General features: G+C 37.7%; 1 protein-coding gene across 18 annotated transcripts in view; it reads left to right on the plus strand.

Annotated features, from left to right (window-relative positions):
* The window catches only part of Mef2c (myocyte enhancer factor 2C), a 162,293-nt gene that overhangs the window by 58,003 nt on the left and 81,901 nt on the right, over positions 1-22,389 (plus strand). For 12 of the 18 annotated variants that reach the window (XM_076927081.1, XM_076927087.1, XM_076927080.1 and 9 more), the window contains one exon: positions 12,860-13,052. In XM_076927081.1, the coding sequence (XP_076783196.1) occupies positions 12,999-13,052 (54 nt within the window). In that variant the 5' untranslated portion in view covers positions 12,860-12,998. Of the gene's footprint in view, positions 1-10,906; positions 11,095-12,856; positions 13,053-22,389 lie in introns of those variants that run through there. The other 6 variants (XM_076927084.1, XM_076927082.1, XM_076927083.1 and 3 more) reach the window with 3 other exon arrangements.

Consider the following 22,389-nt stretch of genomic DNA (forward strand, 5'->3'; position numbering starts at 1 on the left):
ATTTCAACCTTACTGCCAGTCTTCTTCAACCCTTCCAGGGGACATACCAACCTCAATGTTTACACTGCTTTTGACTTTGTACCAGTTAAGAATGTGAAAGTCACCTTAGGAACTGAACATAGCTCGGCTCGTGTGTCTGTACAAGATGATACCTGAAGTTGCTGCCTGGCCTGCAGGCCTGAAGCTAGTGGGAAGCAGAGCCACATGCGGTCTCAACAATTCTGTCTTCCAGCGCTTGTGCTGCTTGGCCTGCAGTTCTTTGGGCTTCAGGGACAAATCACATTCTTTGATTGCTAGGTATCTATTTATACTTTTAGCCTAAATAAGCAGCTATTTTCTATACCTATCTCAAATGTGTGCTCTTTTGTAAAACTATAAGAATGACTCCCCCATTTTTTTGCATTTTTCCCATGATAAAGACTACTATGCTATCCTCAAGCTGAGTATCAATTTGTAATTTTTATAGAAATAGTGTTATCAGAAGATCACTCAAATACATTGGAAAATGCTCCGTAATCTGAGATTCAGGACAAATAAATTAGACAGGACATGCAGCTACTGGACAGTCGTCAGTGGAATCCACTTTGGGAAGTGTATGTGAATTTGCAGAGATCTCCAGGTACAGTCATGACTTTGCCTATCTGTCTGAGGATTTTCTTTAAATTCCAGATTAGAAAGAATCGGGCTGAAATTACAGCTTCATTTAGTAATTTCTGATCTCCACTAACAGACCTTCTTCTACAGGGGGAAGTACTGTAATACTTTCCATTTAGTGTTATCTGCCAAGGATGCCTTGATCTATCCTTGAAAGCAGCCCAGGACAGAATGTGTAGACGTACAGAGATAAAGAGCCTCCTGCCAGGCTTTGGGCTCTGAGAGCTGTCTCAGCTCAGCTCTGGCCCAGGCGCCTTTCCTCTGCAGTGTGCTTGCCTTGCCCCGCTTGGATATTATAGAGGAAGCATTTCGCTTGTCTGAGGACACCTCTATTCCTAGCTCTTTGACAGTTTCACTCACCATATCCCCTCAGTTCTAAACATGTGCAAAAGGAGATAAAGAAAGGTGACGAAATGAAAAAAAAAAAAAAAAACTCAAGTTGGGTTGCTACAATAGAGAAGAAACTCTTTTTGCAGAAACGCCTGTTTAGTTTGCAGTCGTGACTGGGTCTTGGAGGGCTATGTAGGTGTAGCATAAAGGGCGTCTTAGTACATAGGGAAGAGAGGAGAAATGCAATGTAAAATACTGGTTAGCATTAAGGATAACGTTAAATGTTTTAAGATTTAAAAATCAGATATTTTATGGCTGGGTGGCGGGGAGAAAAAACACAATTCTGTCACTTAAATACTTCTAAGTTTGTGATTCTTAGAATCTTTGACCTTGTAAATAGTGTTAATTTAGGCTACATAGCAAATCATATAACTTACTTTGAAACTCATTTATGTTGGTGAGATAGAAACAAAGAAAGTGCCTTATTATAAAGTATCAAGTTTGTACAATACTTCTAAAAATTGAGAGGGAATAATAAAAATGAATATTTACTTTCTTTGATGTTACACTGCAAAGGAAAATTTTATCTCCAACCTTTAAAATTATATAGTTAGTTTTGGGGCATCTCTGTGTCACAATTTTTTAAATTAAAGTGAATCACGTTTCTTTTACTCTAACGTCAAACTTATCAAGACATAATTTTTCAATTTGTTTTTTCCCTATTAAAATGCTTCGATTTTAAAAGTAGTGGATAATTCAATCTGTCTTTTCATTTTCAGTTGGAAATTAATCTCCTTGGCTTTAGGCTATGTAACAGCTCTTATTAGATGGGCTACCCATAGATACGTGAGCATGTCAAATACAGAAAACACTGGAATTTTCAGATATTACTGAGATCACAATCAAAACTACTGATTGCATCGATGTTAGGTCTTTTGAGAGAAAAAAATAAATCAACTGAACAAATGATTGAGTTATACTAGTGATGTGTAAGAGTGTTTACACTCAAAGAAAAACATATCTTTATGTGATACTGGAATTTGAATTTGTAATAATCTTGAGTGTATCATCAAATGGTCATGGTGCTATCCACACTTACAACTGATAAATGAACAATGCTCCCAGGAATGATTTCAACCAGTTGACATGTTTTCATAAAAATAACTGTATACTAAAGAAAGAAGTATTATTGAATTCAATTGACGTCAATTTAGAGGCCTTTGACGTCACACTGTTTTGTTGGTGCTTTAAAAGTATTTTTGAAATTATGTACCATCACAATAAAAAAGAAGTTTAAACAACAAATTTATTAAACAGAACTTTATTCAAATGAATTTTTACAAATGCGCATGGCTGAACTTTACATGATAGAATAACTGAGTTATTATTTCTACTTTTCTGATGAGAATACCAAAGGTTAGAATACTGTAATTTAACTAAGTTTGCAAAGCTCAGGACTGAGACAGTAGAAAATAGGCGTGTTCGTTGCCATCACACCTCTCTGCATGTTGTTTGCATCTTCCTGGTGTCTTCATAATAACACTGCCCTCTTAGGCTCTTGAGTAAATGCCTATCTCCTCACTTCTGTAACAACTCACCCCTTCCCAGGTCTACAGTATTTTCTCCATAGAGGTTCACTATCTAAATCATCCGAGTGTTGGAGCTCGTGCATTGACACTTGTCACAGTAAGCATGTACAAGCTTCATGGAGCCCAGACCCTCTGATGTCCCTGGCACTGAACTACCATGATTCATGCCTGACGGTCTCTCTAACAAATAGACATTTTCCTGTATTTTTAAGCGCCATGAGTTTGGCCCATGGTATGCCATGCATGATGACAATTAAACTAGAATTTGATTTTTTTTTTTTTAATGTAATCCAAGCTCAAGCCTGGTTTTAAATGTGCTATCAGAATGCACCAAATGTGTGACAGCTATGAGCCTTCTCCAAATCAATGGCTGAGAGCTGGACTCCACCCTCCTGGAAGAGGCCTGCTGCACCTTAATCTCATTTCTGAAGTTTGCTGCCGCCCTTGCTGACCCCCCTAACCCCGACAAGCGTTCTGTAGTGCTAAATCTGTGTGCTACACAGCCCTGGCTTGTTTTGCAGCGCGGAGAGTCTGGTTGTCCTGGAGTTTTGCACAGATAAAGGAAGGATACAGTTCCGAGAGGAATGTACTGACTACAAAGTGCATCCTGAAGGCCATTTAGCTCACAATGAAGGTCTGTGTTTTAAAATAGCTCTATAACAAAGTAACTACAGAGTGTTGGCAAGGGCTTCAACTATTTATAGAACTGAGTAAGGCGTGGTAAATACTGCCACGGTACCCAGTTCTCCCTTGCCACAACCCCAAACTTATAAGAAGCACTGTAATTATATTTTTCTACTTGGGAAAAAAAAATCATAGTAGCCATTATCAGTTTAACCATACGGAAGCTTGGGCTGAGATTTCTTTTTTAAATGCATAGTTTTGAGTTTCAACAGCTGTGCTGGGTCTTTAATCATATATTATCTTTATGAAGCCTTTTTCTAACATATGTTAATTGGCTGTTTTCTGTGACAAATTATGAGCTCTTACTTTGATGAGGTTCAATTGCAATCATGTTGGAGTCGAGTACGTCAAGTTTCCACCCCTGCTGGCTCCTCAAACCACTACAAACACCCGCACGTCACTGCAGTGCTGAGTAATGGCAGGATTGGAGCTGGCTGATTTTGCTACAGATTTTTTTTTCCCCCCACAGGATATTTTCAGCTTCTTTGTACTAAATCTGTTGCAGGGTTTGCCCTTTTTAGCAGACACATGCTCTAAAATTAACATCAAATCTTATTGGAGATTACTATAATACAGTGAAGAATATTTCATAATACAACGTCCCAGCGTCTGCTTTGCTTTACTGAGATTTCAGAACATTTCTTCCACATTTTAAGTCAGTCCGTTGTAAAACTGACTACTACTCTCTCCATCATCAGCATGTTGCAGCAGACATTTTGAATATTCCTCGTTGAGGGAGGAGAGTTATCAAAGAGCATGATGAGGTAGAGAGTTCCCTGTTATAAAGAGATCGGACGTGAGTGCTTTTCTAGGTGTTGGCAAATATGTTGGAATGTTAAGAATTCTGTTGTTTGTTATATTCTTTTTCTTCTTCAATATTACATTATCAGTCAGGTAATGAAAACAAGACATGTTCACCGAGGTGAGCATCATAAAGGATGTGTAACAGACTTTCCAGTTCTCTGTCCTAGTGTCAACTTTTAATGTATGATTCAGATGAACAGAAATGTTCTAATCCATCTGCTCTGAGAGCTGTGACAGATAGCTTGTATCAAATACCAACAGATGATCAGTGATAGCTATAATTAGCACAGATACAAAACGCAGTTCGTTTGTCTATAATCGTGGGAAATTAGTCAAGGTAATTGATTAAGGTCTTCAGTGCCTCCATCAAACATCAGTAGTATGGGATTCATTTAAGTGTTTTCTGCCTCAGTGTGTCAGGTACGGGGGGCTCTAGATGAACTGCAGTTCTCCAAGCCAAAGCCAGAGGTCGATTTCCATATAGGCATCAGTTTAGATAAGATGAGCCAGATGTTAACAGAGCCAGATGTGACTAGGCACTGCTCTCCTTAGGAGGCTGTTTTTAATCAGCCATTTCCCTGGGGTAATACACAGCCAATGAGCTCTAAATCCTGAGGCTACCTGCACTCAGAGGAAGGCCTGGGAACATCATTACAAGGCTTACACTGAGCATATGTGAAAAAATTAGAGCAGAAATTAGGAGTAGGAGAGGTTAACTTCAGAAATGTTTGCTATTGTTTAAAAAAAAAAGAAAAGAAGTAAAAATCAATACTTTTAACTGATTAAAAATAAGAGAGTCAACCGCCACTTCCAAATACAGATACAAATGAAAAGCTATAATTGGCTAGTATTAGTTAGACTTGTATAAAGGTGGGTATTCTTTTGAGAATGTGAGTGGATAGAACAAGTAAATAATCTCAAAGTGTCTTTGTCATCAGCGCTATCAACACCAAGGGAGGTTGGCTTGGCAAGCCCTGTGTGGCCCTGCACTAGGGAGACTGCAAAGTCAATCCACACATACTGTCCTGAGCCAGCTTACATGGGAAATTTAGTGCCACGTGATAAGACACATACTTAATTGGCTTTAAGAAAATAAACCAAGGTAGAGAACAATGTGTCGATGAAGCAGAGGGCTTGGCTGTGAAGCCCGGGAGCCTTGTGGCTTAATTGGGGCCAGTTGGGATCATTTAATGATTGCTGTCAGGAGATCAGATTTAATAGAAGACCACAGTGGGGCATAGTTAAACAAATTGTCATCGGGCATTTCAGATGAGCCAGACCTTAATTAGGCTGATTAGAACGTGGTAAAGGAGATGAAGAGACAGAGAAAAATTGATGAATCACTAAATTCCACATTGAGCGATGTGTATTACCACAAATATTATCTATATTTTACAGGACCTTTATGGAAGTTTGAAAACTGTACATATTAGACTGTAAACTTTAATAACTAAGGTTTAATTACAAATTAAAAATAGGTGGCATTCAGTTTAAATATCAGATGATTTACCAATTATTTCTTACTTAATGAACAGCAAGAAGGTCCACTGAAGAATAGTGTGACTTCCCTTTGTAAGGTTATCTTTAAGTGTTGAACAATTTGAGAAAGTAAGTAAGAGGAATAGCAAATTATTTTTAAGGACATAATTTTGATTATTTAATGTAAGGGAATATGATCTTCAATTACAATATCTTGTTAACCATTTATGTCTGATTATTTACTGCCTATTTACTGGTGAGATTACTCAGGTGTCTTAAAATGCACTCCACTGTTTTATCTACATCTTATAAAAGATTAACTTGTGTCCTTTCAAGTGCTATACACACACACACACACACACACACAAAAACACTCACACACGCACACACACATACATACATGCATACCAATAAATCTGAAAAATGTGCCCAACACATACAAACTCACAAGAATAAAACATTTATAGAATATTTCTATTTTAAGCATTAAATAGACTATACTAAAGATTTGAAAACAAAAGTAATTTTTAAAAGAACACAATATGCTTTGGAATTTGACTTTTACCCTAATAAGATGAAAACGTACGTTAGCAGCGTGTATCACTTTGAGCAGACCTTACTTTGGAAGCTGACAGTCTTACTTAGTCTTACTGCTGGGGAAGTACAGTGCTTAACTTGCTTTGTTCAGTAACAGCAGCAAAAACTCCAGCTGCATGTGCTTAGGAGAGGTTACAGCTGGAAGGCAGAACCTAATGTGTAATGCTCCATAGCGGCACTAGCTCTGTGCTAAACACAAACCAGCTTTACCTTCATGGGAAACATTACAGTAGCCCGAACTGGCCCCCGCAAACTTGTGGTGGCAAGTGCTGGGTGCGTTTATGAGAACAAAGACGTGATAGAGGCCTGCATCACCTATATAGCCTGACATGGAAATAATGAAATCTGTCATGTCATTGAGCAGTATGAGGCTTTTGACATATTTAGACCATTTGGAGTTTATTTTGGCTTGGAGAATGCAGGATGCCGTTTTAACTACAGTGGGGGAAAAATGTCCAAGGCAGACTATGGCATGGATAACTGTGACAGGGAATCTGTGACTCCTTATGTTTGTCAAATCATTTGTAAAGCTGTGCAGTTGTCTGAAGGTATGTTGCTCCTAAATTCTGGAGTTGTGTAAATACAGTGATTTATTTGAATGAGAGCGGCAGGTTAAGGCCCACTTATTAAATTAATTGCAAAGGTTTTCAAAATGAGCTTCATTTTATTCTTATTATATTTCTGACATACATTTCCTTTCCTTTTCTCCTTGGGGAAAGATACTAAAGTAGGACTAGAAACATTCACATAGAGTTTCCAACGGCTGTGGTCACTGGGAAATTGATGTATTTCCCTGGTTATTTCTTCTCTTGCAGCCTGAAGCTCTTCTGTGGCTGATACTTAAGAGAAAGTTCTTAATTTGTATGACATGGTCCTTCATCTAATGCTATTGTTAACCATGTGAGTGAGGTCTCCATGTTGTCTATATAGGGATGATATTGTTGCTAACCTTACTCTGTAACGTATACATGAAAATCAACATACAAGTGTAGGTATCCACATTCCAGACACCACCTTACACGCTACCCTTCCTGTGGTATTATATGTAATGAGGCTGTAACCAACCATCTTGCAAATGCAAACATCTTTCCAGTTTCAGGTTAGGGCATGAAAACTCTTGAGAGGTCTAATCATCAGGCAGCAGTTACCTGAAGTACCCCGTTTCCTGACGCACAGACTCATCCAGCTTTCTCTTCTGCCAGAATTATCTTTATTCTACCCATGAGACACTGTACACCATGATAAAGGATTAACCAAGGTTTCCAACTTGTTTCTGTATTAGCAAGATATGGAAAACAGTCCTTAGGATTAATTATTAAAATTGGCCAGTAAATACCTCAGATGAGAAATACAAACCTTGACAAGAAGAGTTCAGTTAATCAACTGGTAATTATTAGTCCCACTGCTTACCTGATACCAGGATAGATCCTGGCACTACAGACATAATATTAGATTCCTCCCTCCCACTCCCATTGTGAGTGCTATAAAGGAGAGAGACTTGGTGCTTTGAGAGTTGTCCAGGGGAAGTGCTTCCTTAGGAAACTACAACTGAGACAGAAGGAAGAAGTTGAGCACACAGAAGGAAGAGAATATTCCAGACAGAAGGAATTGCATATGCAAATGCCCTGTGGTAGGAAGAAGAACAATGGAGTAGGAATTTTTAAGGAATTCTATTTGCTTTTTGCCTGTGTAACATTGTGGTACTGAGACTTGAAGGTGATTCTGGATTCAACCTATTGATAGTAAATTCAATCAATTGGGAAATGTTTGTCACAGTGGTATTTTTCTAGAGGAAGGGAATAGCCCTTTTTATACTCTCAAGATAAGCCTCAGCTATGTGGCTTTAAAACCAACGACACTCTATTCTGTAAAATATATGATAAACTTAGAGAAAAATTGAGTGATTTTCAGGACCAGAGAACTATTTCTCATCACACAGTCAAGCATCGCTAAGAATAATAATTGGGTTATTTCATTTGAACCTCTTAAGGGAAAATAGGTATGTTCTGCTAGTTCTTTTTAACCAAAGCATAATTGCACGCCTCATATGTCTTTCAAACAAACCATAAAGTAGAAAGTTTAATGTATCTAAGTGCAAATGATGAGCAAAGCTTTCCCTTGAAATGGTAGTGAATCACTGAATCGCTGAAGCTCTTGAATCAGTGACAAGCACAGGCTTTCAGAGACAAGGCATATATCACTTTGGCCTCTTACTGTACAAGGGGCTTTCATTTATTTAATAATACTGTTTCGTGGGTAATACAGTGTGCCTAATTTTCAGTCTTGAGTTTTACAAAACAAGCTTTTCTGAGGATGCTCACGGTGATGTAAATGTGAACCACAGGAAACATTATTTGCCAATCTGAATAAAAGAAAGAATTCTTTCCTTGAAGATTGACATTGCATATTCTAATGCTTTAGCCTCCTTGAGCTGTTTTTATTTAAGTGACTGCACTGTACTCATTCAAACAAAATACATGCCTCGCAAAGGTAATTTTAGCAGCAGAGAATATTAATTTCTTCCCACATCTTTTAATGTGGCATGGGAGTCTCACTCTATGATCAAAACATGTAACTGAAGGTTATGTTTAATTTCTAAATCAAAGTGTTGTGGGAAGACGAATGAACTTTGTAGATGACTCAGACCCAGTTGCTATGTGGTTTTCTTCCTACAGAAACCTTAGGGTAGACTGCCATTGCCATGTGAGAGGACCCAAGCGCCAGTGAGGAGATGAAAATGCTTTCACCATCTACTGAAAGTTTGAGCTAGTTACTTTGATTTATAATTGAATTTTTTGAGGAATCCAAGAGCCCCAATAACAAGAATTATTTTCTCACTACCTGCTCATTCCTTTGCAACATGAGTTGAAATAAGTAATCAATGTATATTACTAACAAACATTTGTTTACTGCTGCCATGATTAAATTCTCTCCCAGAAGTTATAATTCACGTGTTCTCTTTGTACAGATATAATTTGCTGCAAATAGTAAATTCAAAATATGTGGTGCCATTTACTCGAAAATGTGATTTGGGGTAAGGCATGATAGATGATAAGGATATCTTTCACTTCACCCAAGTCCATTCTATCTGTTTATTTTCTCATATTTATATCTTAAGGTGATTATAACAAAACATTAACCCAGAATCAGAACAGCTTTTTCTCAGGTGTTTGAAAGACAGAAATTAGAACTTGTGTGCCCCCCATGTGCCTTTTCCCTCACTGTCCTTTATCTGAACCAGCACTCCAAGGCCTGTGTGTGGGGTGCTGCAGGGCACACTCAGCCTGCTCTGCTCGGAGAAGGAAGTGGAGAGTTTTGGTTCCCATTTTACACTTGTGGAGCAGTTTAGGGAAGGAAGCACCTTTACACCTTTTATTGTTCGCGGTTGCTGACATCACATCCTTCCCTGGCCAGTCTGTGCGTGTTTCCTGCCATTCTGTCAAGATTCTTCTCTGTTACTGGGAGGGATTTGCTGAAGGGAAAGAGGGAGGAAGAGGGCAAGAAAGAGTGAGAGGAGGAAGGGAGGGGGAGGTGTGTGTCAATCAAACTAGCTTGTTTGTAAATGAGGGACCCTGCAGGAGAATGATCTTTAGCTGTCCAGAAGACATTCTTTTCTGAGCAGGTCTCAGAACACTTTGCCTTCGTCTGTCGGCTTATGCCAAACTCAAAGTGAACAGAAGCCTGCCATACTGAAGTTCCCCTTTTAGTAAGCAGACTGACTTTACTTTTTTATTTAAGTTGGCAAAGGAAGAAAAAGTGCAGACGACTGTAACTCCATACAGTGTTCTTTTTCTTTCCTTCTTGTTCAAAGTTCTGATGGTTTACATGTAACTGTCATTTCCCAAGAATGGCTCCTTCATGTGAGAACTGTAGTGTCCAGACGAAGCCTGTGGTTGATTATACAGAATGAAAGTTCTCAGTGTGACTGAATTCTACTATATGTAGTTTAATTACTAATAATCTTTTTTTCAGATACCTGCGAAACCACCGAATAGGTTACTACAGTAATAATAATCTTTCTCTATCCCTCCTGAAAATAAATACTTGAAAGAAACCTTACAGTAGAGTTTATGTATAAAAATTAGGTTAATAAACATTTATACTAAAAAGTAGAAATTAAGCAAAAGTTACACACTGGTGATGACCTTCCTAATTCTTTGAATTTTTCCTGATGGCTTTGAAATGTGAGGACATCATTGATCTGTTGCTGTTCTATTTGTGTGGACTTTATACAATTCTACATTTTATGAATGTTCAGAAAGCAACACTTCAGTTACTGAATTGCGCATTGTCCTTATGCGGAAAACAAAATAAAAGTCGAATTAGGTTTAAATTTCCATCTCTCCCCACTGCCTCGTCATATTTTAAAAGGAGACTATTTTTAGTGACATTTTCAGCGATCATTTCATGTGTGTGTGTGCATATTTGCACATACAAGCATGCTAATATATTTGCATATATAATTCTAAAAAATTTTCTACATTGTGTTTTAAGAAGACAAAAAAAAAAACTTTCCTTGGCTTCTTCTAAACACAGTGTCCTATTTCAAAGTTCAGAAATGCCAGAGGGTGGTGTGGAAGGGCTCTTTTGCTTTCAGAAGCTCTTGGTCTCTAAGGCTACTCTTCTTCAGGGGTGTCTCCCTACTTGCTTTGTTACATGTATTTGGAATCAAGGTCTGCAGACAGTGACCTCCCCACTGCTGAGCCACTATGCTCTAATCTGTTCACCCTGACCTTCCACCTAAAGCGAGTAAGCGCTTAGGCAGACATAGTCCGGTAAGCCGATAGTGCCACTGGCCTCAGCTAAGAGAAAGGAAGGGGAGATGCCCCTGTATGCATTGACTTGAGATTCGTGGATTGTTTTTTTTTTTTTTCGGTGGTGGAGAAAGCCTTCTTGTCTCATTGGGGTCTTGCACATGCACGGGAAATACCATTCTGGGCTGCTGCTTGCTTCTTGGGTAAGACTAAAGGAAATACAGAAAAGATCCCACTCCTATGCTGTTTAAGACCATTTCTAAGACTAAATGGGTGGGCTATCTAACAATGCTGAATTGTGCTTTGCAAATTCTTTATCTATGTGATCTTGGTGTCTTGTAGTAGTGTCTTTGGGTTGTGAGAGTTTGACTTAGTCTGTGTGTGTGTGTTGTTCATAGAACTTAAAACTTTTGAGACTGCTGCAAACATTGAAAATCAGGGCTGGGGTCCTAATCTTTGACAAGCACAGTGTAATCATGGTGTAACTCACATGTGTATGCTGTGAGGCCAAACTGAGCTGCAGTTTAGGAGAAGGGCATTGGGTAAAGGAGAGTGGACAGTCTAAGTGATTAAGCAGTGCTTAATCCACCAGAACTAATTATATCATAATAGCCTCTGCAATTAGATAATTACCTAAACTTACATTTTAAAAAATTTACCCAAGGTGACAAAGAATAAAGAAATTGAAAGGCAGCTGAGAATCAGACCAAGTACCTAACAGCCTTTTCTGTTCCAAGAACCTTGAACTCGAGCCAAATAATCTATTAAGTAGTCAGGACAGTGGCTTAGCGTTACATAATACATGTGGGAATTTTTCAGGTCCACTGTCAGAGACTAACTAGAGTCAACAGGGAAATTCTGAGCAGTGTGTAAAGTAGTTATATCCTCTGGCATAAGAGGAGACAAAATAATTGAAGCAGCTGCCTGCAAATGAAACAAGCATGTAGAAAGCTTCCTACCTAGTTAACTTCCAATTCATAGCAATTCACTTTCATTATGTGCAAATATTTTTAGATATAATTTTAAACAGAGTAAAATATAGACTTTTAATATTCTGTGCTCTATGGGTTTGCCATGTAATTGATAATCATTATTTTAATTTTAATTCATGACCTAGAGCTCTCTGGTATATAATATCAAGGTTCTGTAATTTTGTGTCTGACTCCCTAAGGAGATATGATACGTCTCTTTTAAACATTTAAATTTAGAGGGCTGTGGTCTATTATTAAAAAGTATATAGTTACAAATGAGATAATAACCTTCGTTTTTTACACCACTTAATTCTTCTCGGTGACCATCATTTTGAGGATTGTTTTAATGGACAGTTTAAGAGCTTCCAGGAGGAAATGCTCTCACTGCTAACTGAGGCTTGAACATAAGATGAAACACCCCATAGTACTTTTCCTGTGTTCTCCTGGCAGTGATCTTCTTAAAATAAGATTAAAGGATTTAGGTTTAAATTAGTTGACATTTACATATATCAAAGAGCACTTTCATAATCGTCCACCTTATTTGCATAACTAGGGGCGTTATCACCTCTGCTGTCAAAACACGAGATTGTTTTCCATTCAGAAATGAATTAGATGCCCTACTTAGCATACCCAGGTACATAAAGGTTCATTAACTCTCTGATTTGGGTAATTTTTCATAACAGAAGGGTGAAAATTGTCACCTAATTTCATTAAAACATATTAAGAAGCTCTTTACAAAAATACAGTTCATTTCAAGTGTTGGGTTTTAAAACACAGTTTTCATCATTTAAATGACTTCTTAAATTACTTATAAGGTTATTTTAATTATAAAAGCAAACCATCCTGTGCGGCATGCTCCAGAGTGTGATGTGTCGTATGCTTTTAAAAAGAGTTATTTTTATTCATTTTATTGTTTTGTGAAGTTTATTTCCCTGATGAACCTAGGAAGGTGGCTTGCTGAGGAAGAATTGTTTAACTTTTCATTTCTGTTCAGCAGGAACGAATGCAGGGATTTGGGAACTGAGCTGTGCACGTGCTGAAGAAGGAAACTTGTTTGAAGGAAACAGGAAAGAGAAAGAAAAGGAAGGAAAAAATACATAATTTCAGGGACGAGAGAGAGAAGAAACACGGGGACTATGGGGAGAAAAAAGATTCAGATCACGAGGATTATGGATGAGCGTAACAGGCAGGTGAGTGTGGAGATTTCCCTTCTTGTCCTTTCCACACATATACTCAAGCTACTAAAAACATGTTATACTCTGTACACTCAATGTATCTGGTTTAACTGTTGATTTTCATCTCTTTGGGACAACGCAGGGAATAGAACTTTAACTGTTAGAAATACGTTTTAAAGATTCATGATTGTTCACTTTTCACTGCCTCAAGACTTTTAAGCTGTATTTGTATGACATGAAAAGCTTAATAATTAGGAGTTAATAAGCGTAGAATTGCTACACTGCTCGCATCATCAGACAAAGATAGGCTTGCATGCATGGGAAGTGGGCCTTTTGTGGCCATCCATTTATAAGTACATAATATAGCTTAAATATCCTCTCTCTGAGAAGTGGCCGGCTTTCTTCTCATCACAAAGGAGAATTTGAAGTAAAGCCAAACATTTCCAGACTCTTCTAACAACAGCAGCAAAATGTTCGCATGAGATAGTAGATGCGTAAATCATAGAAACAAGAACTTCCTGTTGACACGTGTTTTTTTTTTCTAATTCCTGAATTTTATAAACATGGTACTATCTTTTCTTTTCTACAAACCCAGTGATAATGTCTGTAAGACACAACCAGTTTTGAAGACTTCAAATATCAAATGCTCAGGCCTGCGTTATGGACCTATGCATCATGACTGCCTCCAGTCTGAGTCACTGTCCTTATTCTGGGAAGACTAGTTGGTCATGTGAGGGTGGCTGGAAGGTTTAGACAAATCCTTCTGTTGAATGTCAGGTGAAGATCCTTGAGAGGAATTATAGCCTACCTGGTTACACACAGTAGAACACAGACAAAGGAACCTACTCCTTGGTCCTAAGAGAGGACAGGGCCCTGCCCCCAACCCATTTGTGGTCCAGAATATTAAATATAGCCTTGGAAATGGCTCCCCACACTCTAAGTATCCAAATAAAGACAATCACCTCCCATTTGGTCCCTGTTTACCCTTCTGTGACATGAAAAGAGATTCCATTTAAAATACAATGTTTTTTTATACTCATAAATTAGAATGAAGAGGAATCACTTTTTATTTCATTGTGTTTACTGATGGCTCTTTACAAAAAGGTGGTGAGTTTCTAAGAACTAAGAAGATTTGCCTGCTTTTTGTTTTTTGTTAAGATCACATGTTTTCAGAAACACGTGTATCTTTTAAGGTCCATAGGACTTGAATTGTTCTGAGCTTAATTTTGAGTTAAATGATGAAAAATATAAAATTCATGAGAGATTCCCCTATTTTCATTCATTTATAGCTGGAATATGAAATTAAGACTGAAATATTGAACATGATATACTATTGACCATAGGGACGTTTTTATTTGAAACACAATCTCTTTGGGTTAAGGTAAAAAAAACCACTTGAATTGATGTTTGTAATTTATTACTAATATGATCTATTTTTTATCTTTATGAGATTTATTGTATCTTTTTAAATTATAAAGACAGGAGAAAATTGTGGGGGTTGAATTATGTGCACTTTTACTGTGCTTTTTAAGGAAACAAAGCATCTATAGAGATACAAGAGTTGTCACATTGTACTCTGGAGAGAGCAAGTTTAAATGTTTACATGTAGTTGTCTTGATCTATGCTTGCAGATACTCTTACCAATATTAAAAGTCACAGTAATTTTAAGAAGTGGAAAAAGCATCTAAATTCAGCTTACTTTGACCTTTTAAAAAGTAGTAAGGATGATTTCCTTCATTTTATTATATAGGATATAGAGTCAATTTATTATTCTTCTCAGTCTGTGTGCACAATAGGCCTTTTAATTCAATACCGTTGAAGAAAATTAATAACAATAATCTTGCCGTGGTTTAAGCTGTGTTTCAGTGGCTGTCTAAGATGACTATTGACAGTTTTAAATAGCTGTCATTGATGATAATGTTTGTCTTGCTCACCTCTCATGTTCTGTGCCAATGATCCAAAGAACCACTTGGAAAAGAGCATGAAGTATATAGATCACCTCTCCTAATCAAAACCAGCGAGTGTGTGGAGGCGCTCCTAACCTGGGCATCCTTTAAAGGACGTGTTCACATGTTGAAAAGAAGAATGTCAGCAGCTTAGCTCCTTCTGAAGCTGCTCCACTGGGGTGGCCTAGTAGGACCTCACACAGAGGCTCACTGCTGTTTCTTCTTGAAAGCAGTGAACACCGTTTTTTCTGCCTATGCATTTGTGTATTTGGCCACATACAGAATAATATGGGCTTGTGCAGAAAAAGAAATGCTAACTCAAAGTGAGCTCCCAAATACCACAGAACTTATTAATACATTGTGCTTCCGAAAGATAACTCATCAAAAGACAGAACAGTGGTTTACACTCAGTTCTACCTTCATTATCTCCTTTATAACAAGGAGACAATGGCTAAAGCTTCAAGTTAGAAACATAAAATAGTGTAACAAGGATAAAAATATTCACATCTTTTTTTTACTTTACATTTTTTTCAGTTTCTAATTTTACAAAACCAATTTCTTAGCCTTCATTAAGTTTAAGTTAATATGTACAACAAAAAACTCATGAATTGTCGGTTTATCTTACAGATGCACTCAGATAGCTTGATGAAAGTCATTACCAACCATTTTCCAATGACGACATGTAAATTGTTCCATTTAATCTTTAAAATAGGATTCTATTTTATAGCTGGAGGTTATTTATTTATTAAATCAATAAGTATTATTGGACTGCACCCTACCCAAAAGAAAATACTCACTAGTGAATAACAGTCTCATTTAGAGATGAGCAAAGTGTTCTGTAAACAACCAGGTAGGAGATTCTGTTTGCATTATGAGTTATGCTGTCTCTGCCTCAACCGTGGAGCTCTTCCTAGGTTCTCTGAATGCAGCCAGAAACATTAGATACGTGTCTATACTCAGTAAGAAAGCTTTACTGGCAAAACAAACATGAGGTACAATTGTCTGGTGCACCATAGTTTATAGACCTCTGGTGGACTAAAATAGACAGGAACTATGGAGATACAGAACAAAAATGTCATTTATGGTCTGAGAATGAAACTATCAAAGAACTATGAAAGAGCAGCCAGGGGTGCTGTATTTACCACCCAGGCTTTGAGAATGGCCTCTCCAAGCAGGTGCAAATATGGGAACTACAGCATTCTAGAGGAAACAGAATTTCTAAGGCTTGAGACAGAAACCAGCTTGGCTGAGGATTCAGTTCACACTTCATGGGACTTGAGCCTGGTGTGTGACTTTAGGGTTATAAGGGACTCCACATTGTGTTAAACAACATCTTAAAATGCTTTCAGAGTCCGCTTCAGTTCAGAATAACTGGTCAAGATTTTACAGCAAAGGACAGAAAATGCCAAAGATCTAGTCTCAAATTCCTCATTTTCAAAACCAAAACATGCTTCTTTCAATGATGCCATGCTGCATCTCACATAATTTAATGGCTAAAAGACCAAGAATGTACTTCATCTCCTTTTCCAGTCATTTCATATTGGGTCCCGTAAGAGACACTGAATAAGAGTTCACCCTTTTGAGATACACAAACCTGTTTCTAGTTCCAGCTCTACATGTAGTAATATTACTGAGAACCAGCTAGAGAATCATCCAGAGCAGTGCTGCTGCAGAGAGGATGGCCTGTGGACAGGGAAGGAAGAGCACACAACACATGTGCAATGCACACCTTACAACAAGGGCGGTGAAAAGAGTGTCCTAGATCCTGGGCAGGTGGGATGACTTTCAAATGTGTGTTACTGACCAAATTCTTTTTAAAATACTTTTGCCATTTTATCATTTCTACCTCCAGGCTTATGGTAACCATTATTTTAATCTCTAATTTCTCCATCTTCTTGTTTTCTTGTTTATCCTTGACCCTTAATTATTAGGTAATCACAGAATATTGGCCTTCTTCATATGTTACACATTCTTCAGTTAGTGCTTGAAACAATTGGACTTGTAATTGATTATATGATTCATTTTTTATAAACAAAATATAATTAGAAGTCTGTTCCATCAAGGAATACACACACACACACACACACACAGAGTCAGAATGCTAAGTAATCCTAAACTTATTTGCTTAGATGTTTGTACTGAGTTTTTCTTTTTCTCCACTTTGAAAGGACTAACGTAATTAAATTCCTGTATATTCATTTAATTTGTTACTAAAAGACATCTTAATAAATGAATAACTACAAGGGGGAAATATTTGCAGATAGTAATTTAGGATCTAGGGCCTAAAACAGCACATATACCTATTCCTATACCTACACCTACACACACACACACACACACACACACACACACACACACACACATATGTGCGTGTAGTTTTTCTTTTCTTCCTTCAGATTTGGCAATATGATAGTTGCCAGCAAAGAAAGTTCTACATAGTTATCAGTGCAATAACTTGAACACAAACTAAAGACAACCAGAAACAATTCCTCTTTTAGTAAGTCAAAGGAATCCTCTTACAAATTAAAATAATTCAGAGTTCATGGCAATTAAATTTTCTAACATTCCCTCTTCTTGGGCTATTAGTTGTTTCTTTGTATGGAGCAACTAAGGGAAGGTCCGCAGAAATGTGTTCACTGTGGATATCACACTGTGGATATCATCGCTAAGAGTTTGTACACACTGACTTTTTTATCAGCTAAATCTGATATATTTTGTGCTGAACTAAAGAATAAACGACTATTACAGTTCCCTCAGATGACTCAAACAGGCTTCCTTTTACCTACATTCAGTTCTTTACATTTTAGCTCAAGTTTCACAGGTATTTTTAGTGCAACTTCCCTTCAAGATGGTATCCAGAATTTGAACAAATAAAAAAGGCCTGGTTACAATTCTAAATTTGGAGATTACATCTAATGACTTAAATAAAGTTTGATGAAGTTGTGACCAATTCAGTCTTCAGATGTAGAAAACTAGAGTTGAGAAATGCAAATTCCATGCTTTGATAAAATAAGCTGTTGGTGAATTCTGTCATCTGCCATGGAGAACAGAGTTCTACAGTCCCATTGTCAAGGGCACATCCTTTGCTTCCACATCACCAGAAACAGGATTTTCATACTCCCAGTTTTAGCTGAGGCAGTACCACTGAACTACCCTTCTATGATGAAGGAATCTTGACCCTGCTGCAGATCTTGTGAGTAGGAGGTTCAATGAAAAAAAAAAATGCTGAGTTTTCTGTCTCGGTCAAAGTAAGTTTGAAAATAACCTTGCAATGTTGGTCATTTTACCATTTTCCTAAATAACGTATTTTAACAGATTACAATTTTCCCTGAACTTGTATAAAAATTATGTCCAGGTTATTTTATATAAATGAAATATGGGAGCATCATGGTGTTGTTAAAGCAGGTATTGCTCAGAGTTGATGCAAGGCTACACTGATGCATGCTGGGAATATCTAATGGATAGTTCCCCTAGCATCCTCATTCTTTTCCTAACTAATCTTAAAATCATGATGGAAACAGTCTTTAATTAGATTTGAGATTATTTTTTATTAAAGAGATTAGCAAAGAAAAGCAGAAGCAGGGAAAACTGGTATTTGTTTTACTTTGGAAATTATTTTAATAAAGAGAAAAAAGTAGCAAGGAGTTGTCAGGGTGCCCGTGTGTGATTAAAGGGATGCCAGGTTAGTTCATTTTGTTTTAGCAATTAGAAAATTGTTGACAAGTGGTCTCTGAATCATAGAGTTAACACACAGCACACACATATTTATCCCTTTTGGGTGTGTTTTTTTTTTATAGTATGTCAGCTAGATCTGCTCCCTATAGTCAGAGAAGGATTGCCCCAACTGTTAAACACATTCATTAGGTTTCCTTTGATAGAAAATCCAAAAGAGGTTGAAATTCTCTCATGGAAAGGGCTAAGTGATCTTCATTTAAGAAATAAGTGCCTTCTCTACATGCTTAGGTTGTTTTTGTTTTTGTTTTTGTTTTCTGGCTCTGTTCTAATTTATGATTTTGACACAATTCCTATTCAGAGATAAACAACCTAAAAGGTTGTAAGAATATTTACCTGTGCCTTAAAACTTTCAACATTTTTTTGTAGAGAGCTGACAGAAAATTGCCCTGTTTGTCTCTTTGAACACATGCTCACAACATTTCTCCCTTCAAGTGCACAAGCGCACATCCGATGAGAGGTCGCTTTATCGAGGACCAGCAGTGGGGATATGAGCATTACGAGTAGACCACATAAAGTAAAAAAGTTTTCCATACTCTGAATATAAGAAACACCAGTAAATGTTTTCAAAGCCTTGCCCTTTGCAGTCAAAACTCCCTTTAGCATTTAAGTTATTCTTATTTAAGATGGAATACTTTCAAACTTATGGTGAAAGCATTTTTCTAAAGTTTATAACCCATTATACTTTTTGAAAAGCATTTAGAAGCTATATTTTTTCCAAAAATATTAGCTAAAATAAAAAATAAAATAAATAATATAATTAAATGGAGGATTAAAAATTTCCCCATTTGCAGTGTGTATTTGTATTTCTCTTGAAATATGTTAGACCATTAATGGGAATAAGAGAAACCAATTTAGATGTTTGGAAATTTGACTTTTAATTTTAAATTGGAACAGTTTAGCTTAAGAAATCACTAACATTTAAATAACATTTCAACAAATGTAAGTGTTTGGAAACTACAGCTGAGGCAGCCTCCTGCCTTCTGTCTTGCAAGGATTGATTTGGAAGGCCCTGAGGGAGAAAATATTGGAGTTGGGAGGTAAAACTGAAGCCACTGTGGGAAGGAAGAAGTTACTCTCTTCCTGTTATGACAGGAAAGCGTAGACAAATGTGCTTCCTGAGTTAGCTCAGCAGGGAATGTAGGATTCTTTGACCTTTAACTTAGGTATATTTTGACTGTGTTGAACTAGTAAACATGCTTTGGCCCTCCCGACACTAATCTGTCTTAACTGATTCTTCTTCACGTGAAATTAGTATCTTTAGTAGATGAAGAGGTGGAAAAGCATCCTGGAACCACTACAGAGATTGTACTTACAAGAGACGTGAGCTCTTTAAGAAACCAATCAGCTCTGAACAGCCCATACAAGTTTGTTCAAAATGTTTCAGGATAGATTTCTCTTTTAGAATGTAAAGCATTACCAGATTTTGCAAGGGCCACTCTTAAACCCAGACAAACTTAGTGACTGACACTGGACTCCCTGGTCCTTACACAGTTAAATGTATCAGAAATCCACAGAAACAACCTTAAAGCTCAAATTCTTCAATGGACACTCCCTTGTTTGTGATCTAATCTCCTATTTATTGTCTACCCTCAAAATGCCATGCAATGCACAAGATTTAAATTTTTGTTTAGGAATCGTGTATGTTGACTTAGGGTAAAGGCCTGATAGTACTCTATTCTCTGGGCCCTCATTTTAACAGGTTTATTGTGTTGAGAAAGTTAAGGGCCACTGCTTACACATCCTGTGGAAATGCTCCCGTATTTCACTGAAACATGGCTCAGTTTGCTGGAGGCTAAGGAGGACAATGGTTTCCTTTGCAACAGAACACACTGCTGTCTCTTGGTCGCAAGTTGTGCTGGAGGGTTACAAGCACATGGTAGCAGTCTGCTTAAAAGAGCCCCTTACTGCTCTTTAAAGAGCCTTTCATTTAGGATGGCAGGCCTCTTCATTGTATAAAGGAGCGCTTGTCTAGAACACAAGTCTGTAGAGGCACAGCCTCCTCCCGCTGAGAGTAATCATCAGGCCTAGAGCTCGTAGCCTTTCTAATGACAGACTGAATTAAACAAAATAAAACTGAAGACGAATACTCAGAACAGTTGTGCCATTACTTACTGAAAGAAACAAGGGAGGCATCCTGGAGCTTTTAGAAGGCCATTTTCCTTTTTACAATTAGAGATTGTTGTTACAGACTCTTGACTCCATCCTTAACCCATTAAACACATGGCAAGACCCAGTGGCTCATGGATGATTACAGAGCACATTGTCTCCAGGAGCTGCTTCTCAGTGTCACTTGTTACTCAGTCATCTCCCTCAGCTTAGGAAACTGGAGATCCTCTTGGTGGCAGAGAGGGGAAGAGGAAAGGTTTAAAATGCTTTCAAATAAAAAAAGTTATATTAGTAATTCTAGGTATGACAGAATGGAAGAATATTGAAAATAGAGTCAGTTGGGTGTATTAGTTCCAACATATTTTAAAAGAAATGACAATTACTTTATACGTTAAAAGTATGGCTTTAGGGTGGAGTTACTCAGAGGTAGCATGCTTAACCATCTACAGAAACCTCTGTTTTTATGCCACTTCTGAAAAAAATAGAAGAAAGAAAGAAAGGAAGGAAGAAAGAGAGAGAGAGAGAGAGAGAGAGAGAGAGAGAGAGAGAGAGAGAGAGAAAGGGAGGAAACAAGGGGGAAGGGAGAGAGGGTGGGAGGAAGAGAGAAAGGAAAAGAAGGAAGGAGGGAGAGAAATAGTAGTAGGGAGGGAGAAAGAGAAAGGAAGGGGAAGAAAAGAGAAAAGGGGGAGAGAAGCAGGAGGAGAGAAGTAAGATGGGGGAGGGTGGGTGGGTTAAGAATCAGTCCATTCATTGAATACAAAAACCTTTCTTTAGAATTAGGCATCAAATACTGTGATTTCAGACTCTAAAAAAAATTAATGTGGCTGGCTTTCCTTAGAGTTAGCCTGAAGTCTTCAAGGTTTGGGTCTCAGGTGTTCTTAGTGGTGTGGTAGCTACAGTTTGAAAGGTTCACCACCTTCATTTCTTTAGAACTCTTTCCTGAAGCTTGCATGAATTCCCATTGTTGATACAGAGGTAGGTTCTTCAGGGGTGGCTAGGAATGCAAAGAATGTGGAACAAGGGTATGGAGGGAAACAGATCCCAAAATATCCTTTTTCGTGACCCAGTAAGCCAAACTAATTTCCGTGTCACTGAAGAAACTACACGAGGCCTGTCCTCAGATTTTAAAACTTAGTGTTTAAACTGCCTGTGGAGCAATATCTATGTGGAAATCGGAGTTCTATTATTTTTATTCTAGCTGTGAGCAGACCTGTATCTGCTGCCAGTCAAAGTACTTCCCATTTTGGGAAACTGAAACATCTATAAATATAGAAATAGTCTGTGCCTACTCACGCTGTGTGTGGTTCTCACTGGCTTTCGTGGGAATGGCTTGAGTATCTAAGGGCAGCCTGGGCTACAGAACCACACAAAAGCATCGCTGGTTTGTTGGTGGAAGTAGAAACCACTGGCTCGCAGTTGAATCTTGGTAGCCTTATTTGCTTTAACCTAAGAAGCTACTGCTACATAAATTAATGCTCTCCCTTGGGCTCCTCTTCTCAGGAGAGTGCCAGGTGACTATAAAGGAAAATAAATAACAATACATGTACACCTCAGCTAGCACTGGA

This window comes from Arvicanthis niloticus, chromosome 29, assembly GCF_011762505.2.
Source record: "Arvicanthis niloticus isolate mArvNil1 chromosome 29, mArvNil1.pat.X, whole genome shotgun sequence".
Classification (NCBI taxonomy): Eukaryota; Metazoa; Chordata; class Mammalia; order Rodentia; family Muridae; genus Arvicanthis; species Arvicanthis niloticus.